Source organism: Arvicanthis niloticus, unplaced genomic scaffold (assembly GCF_011762505.2).
Source record: "Arvicanthis niloticus isolate mArvNil1 unplaced genomic scaffold, mArvNil1.pat.X pat_scaffold_242_arrow_ctg1, whole genome shotgun sequence".
In the NCBI taxonomy this organism is placed as follows: domain Eukaryota; kingdom Metazoa; phylum Chordata; class Mammalia; order Rodentia; family Muridae; genus Arvicanthis; species Arvicanthis niloticus.
The window spans coordinates 60,806-64,328 of record NW_023045910.1 but is presented as its reverse complement, the minus strand read 5'-3'; the positions used below and the strand labels follow the sequence as shown (position 1 = coordinate 64,328).

General features: G+C 38.7%; 1 protein-coding gene across 1 annotated transcript; it reads right to left on the bottom strand.

Annotated features, from left to right (window-relative positions):
• Positions 1 to 1,860: 1,860 nt before the first annotated feature.
• Positions 1,861 to 2,723, bottom strand: LOC117701814 (small ribosomal subunit protein eS4, X isoform-like). The gene has a single exon (XM_076706296.1). The coding sequence runs from the start codon at positions 2,447 to 2,449 to the stop codon at positions 1,904 to 1,906; it is 546 nt and encodes a 181-aa protein (XP_076562411.1). The 5' UTR covers positions 2,450 to 2,723; the 3' UTR covers positions 1,861 to 1,903.
• Positions 2,724 to 3,523: the final 800 nt, after the last annotated feature.

The following is a 3,523-nucleotide window of genomic DNA, read 5'->3' as shown; positions in this document are numbered from 1 at the left end:
TTTCCATATCTCCAAAGAAACCAATCCAGTATATCACACTTGCTTTCATAGCAAGGGTGACACACACACACACACACACCACCACCACCACCACCACCACTACCACCACCACCAACAACAACAACAACAACAACAGCAAAAAGCCTCAGAGTATCAGATGTAAAGTGTTAAAAATAAAAACCATTACATGACAATATATGTAAATGTTATTTATCCTTTGATAAGAGAGACTTTGAAATAGGACCTTCCTTTCGTTTTTCCTATATTGCTGGTTCTAATTGATAAACATCTTAGCATCAGTTGTAGGGCCACATTTACAGACTTTCCATTAATGTGTAGATTATCAGAATCTAAAATTAAAGTTGAGCTATAAAACATGACACCACTCTAAGATTTCTTCTGACCCAATCCAGATGACATCCCAGCATCATGAATCACCTTGGCAGTGTTTTGACTGTTGCCTTTTCTCAATTGCATTCCCAGCCTAAAGTGCTTTTATTTGACCAATCCAATCGTTTCCATTTTCATTCACTAACAATAGCTGATTGCTCTTGTCAAAAAATCATGTCATAATAACTGTGCTCTAAACTCTTAACCTGCCTGGCAGTTGCATACAAAGAGCTGTTGAAAGTGAAGCAATCCTACTGTGAAATATAAGTATTTTAAAAATTAGGTTAAAATAGATTAAAAAAAAGAAAAAAGGAAAAGAATCCTGTTAGCTTTAGCTTTCTCTCCTTTTTTGGGAAGTATTTATTTTGTTACATTTCTAGCTGAGGTAATGTCTTATGAATGTATTTGCTGCTAAAGCAGCAATCTCCATTTCTCCCACCACTTGACTCCTAGTGGGAAGTTTCAGACTTCATAAATAAGGTTCTTTATAAAATGGAGGAGCAGATGCTGTTTATACATTGCTCCTAAGATGGGTTTTCACTGTATGCTTTTGGAGATGCACTGAAGGTCACTCTTTTCTTAGGAATAATTGTTATTATAGTGTATGTATTTTAAAATCCACTCCTTTGGTACAGTGTTGAAATCTTATAGCCACGCTACTAAATAGGAATTCTCTTCACTTTGCAAATGACAAAACAATTATGTACAGAAAAATTTCATTTTCACAAATCAATAAATTGTATGATCTAGATTAAACAATGTTTTAATTCTCCCCTTCTCTCCCTTATTTATGTTCTCTATGTCATCCCATCTCTTCCTCATGCACCTTATATCATTCTCTCTGTCTCTCTCAGTCTCTCTCTGTCTCTGTCTGTCTCTCTCTCCCCGTCTCTATTTCTCAACGTTTTTAGTGCCAGAATTTAAATGACTTTCTTTATTGTTAGATGTATCAACAATTGTAACTGGGGAATCGAGCCTTCACAGGACCAAGGGCTTTTCCTCCTATTGATGGTACATGTTTCTTAATTACATTAATTCATGTGTGTGTGTGATCATGCATGAGTATATGCTTTTGCACAGAACAGAGAAAAACCATGGATTTAGTTCCTTGAAAGGCAACCCCAGTGTTTTTTGAGACACGGGCTCTTATTAAAGCAGGAGTTTTTTCCAGAAATGGTGGTTGGACTGCCAAGGTCAAAGATCTTATGTCTACTTCCTCATTGATGGAATTGTGGGCACGTGATGGGGGGTTAGGGAGCAATAGGAACTCAGGGGCTTATGCTTCCATAGCATGTCCTTTATTGGCTGAGTCATCTTCCCAGCCCTCATGTCTGTATCTTCTGAGATGATGACACTCCAGAAAATAGGTAACTTTTGATCGTGTTAGAATGAGCAGATTTTCTTCCACATGTTCCTTTTTCTGTTTGTTTGTTTCGTCATGCCATTTAATCTAGCATGTTGCCTAGAAAGGCTTGTAGTAAGAAGGGGACAAATCCTTCTTCCAGCATGTCTCCTAGAGACCATTTCTCCCACTGCTCTGTTTGGCCACTAGCCTCTTGTCTCTCTCTTCAGCAATGGTGAGGCGGATTCCTTTTCCTCGGTGAAGAGAGATCCATGGTTTGTTGCCCTTGCCAATAACAAAAATGTTGGGAAGCCGAGTGGCAAATCTGTTGCCATTGGCATCTTTCATATGAACCACATCAAAAGAGCCAGGATGCCTCTCTCTGTTGGTGATTACACCAATTCTTCCCAAGTTAGCACCTCCAGTCACCATACACAGGTTCCCAGTATCAAACTTGATGAAGTCAGTTATTTTGCCTGTCTCCAAATCAATCTGAGTGGTGTCATTCACTTTGATGAGGGGATCAGGGTATCGAATAGTACGAGCATCATGGGTCACCAGATGTGGGATTCCTTTTGTGTCCACAAAGATCTTTCTCACTTTGCACAGCTTGTACTTGGCCTCCTCAGGTGTATTACAATGAACAGCAAATCGATCCTTGGTGTCATAGATCAGACGGAAGTTCTCTCCAGTCTTGTCAATGCTGATGACATTCATAAACCCAGCAGGGTAGGTTATATCAGTCCTGACTTTCCCATCAATCTTAATGAATCATTGCATGCAAATCTTTTTTACTTCATCTCCAATCAGGGCATACTTAAGTCTGTTCCTTAGGAAAATGATCAGAGGCAGGCATTCCCTCAACTTGTGAGGACCAGTGGATGGACGAGGAGCAAACACGCCAGTCAATTTATCCAGCATCCAATGTTTTGGAGCGGCTATGCGCTTCAGATGTTTCTTGGGACCACGAGCCAGGCTGCGCTGGGAACGGAAAGAGATTCCTCATGCTTCTTAACTTTATATTGCATTGTTACTGATTTTCAACTTAGTTATCTTGCTAAGTATTTGGTTTTTTAAAATAATCTATTGTCTTAACCTATAAAAACAAGAGCAAAGTAAGCCATTTCAGGATATTTGTTTGCAACTGATTGCATGGCAGTGTGTCAGGCAGAACGGGAAGGAGTATGTATGTCACATAGAATTGGCCTTAAGGTATGCTCTGTATTTTCATAAGCTTGAATTGTGAGCTGGTTGCTCCGACATTTCCTTCCTTCATTGTAGGCATCATGAGACGATCATGTAGAACAGAGATTCTCATGTTAGCTCAAGATCAGGATTATACAAAGAGATTTTAAGCATCATAGTGCCGAGGCATTATCATAAAACAATTATAAGAGAATTACTCGGTATGGGACCCAGGCAACGGTATTTTACAGGGCTGCTTAAGTCATTTCCCAGATGAAGCTGGGATTGAGGATAAGGCTTCTCTGTAATCAGTTGTCTTTTTCTGTCAGATATACATAATTTTTTTACTTCATATATAATTGCACAAGGCACATGGAGAACGTTTCTGAAAACAATATCTGCTGTGCAGTTAGTTCCTCACAACTGAGAACTTGGCATTTTTCTTCTTTTTTTTTTTTTTTTCAAGAATTAAGATATTCCATAAATGTTATAAAAACTGGGCCCTCAATGCAATATAAAATACTCACTGGTAAACAGACTCTGACCAAAAAAACATATTAAGTTAGCAGAATAAACAAAATTGGGAAACAACTAGAGAAAGCTGTT

Bases quoted from the DNA above. Each gene is read 5' to 3' on its own strand.
- LOC117701814 (XM_076706296.1), bottom strand. From the start codon at position 2,449: ATGAATGTCATCAGCATTGACAAGACTGGAGAGAACTTCCGTCTGATC.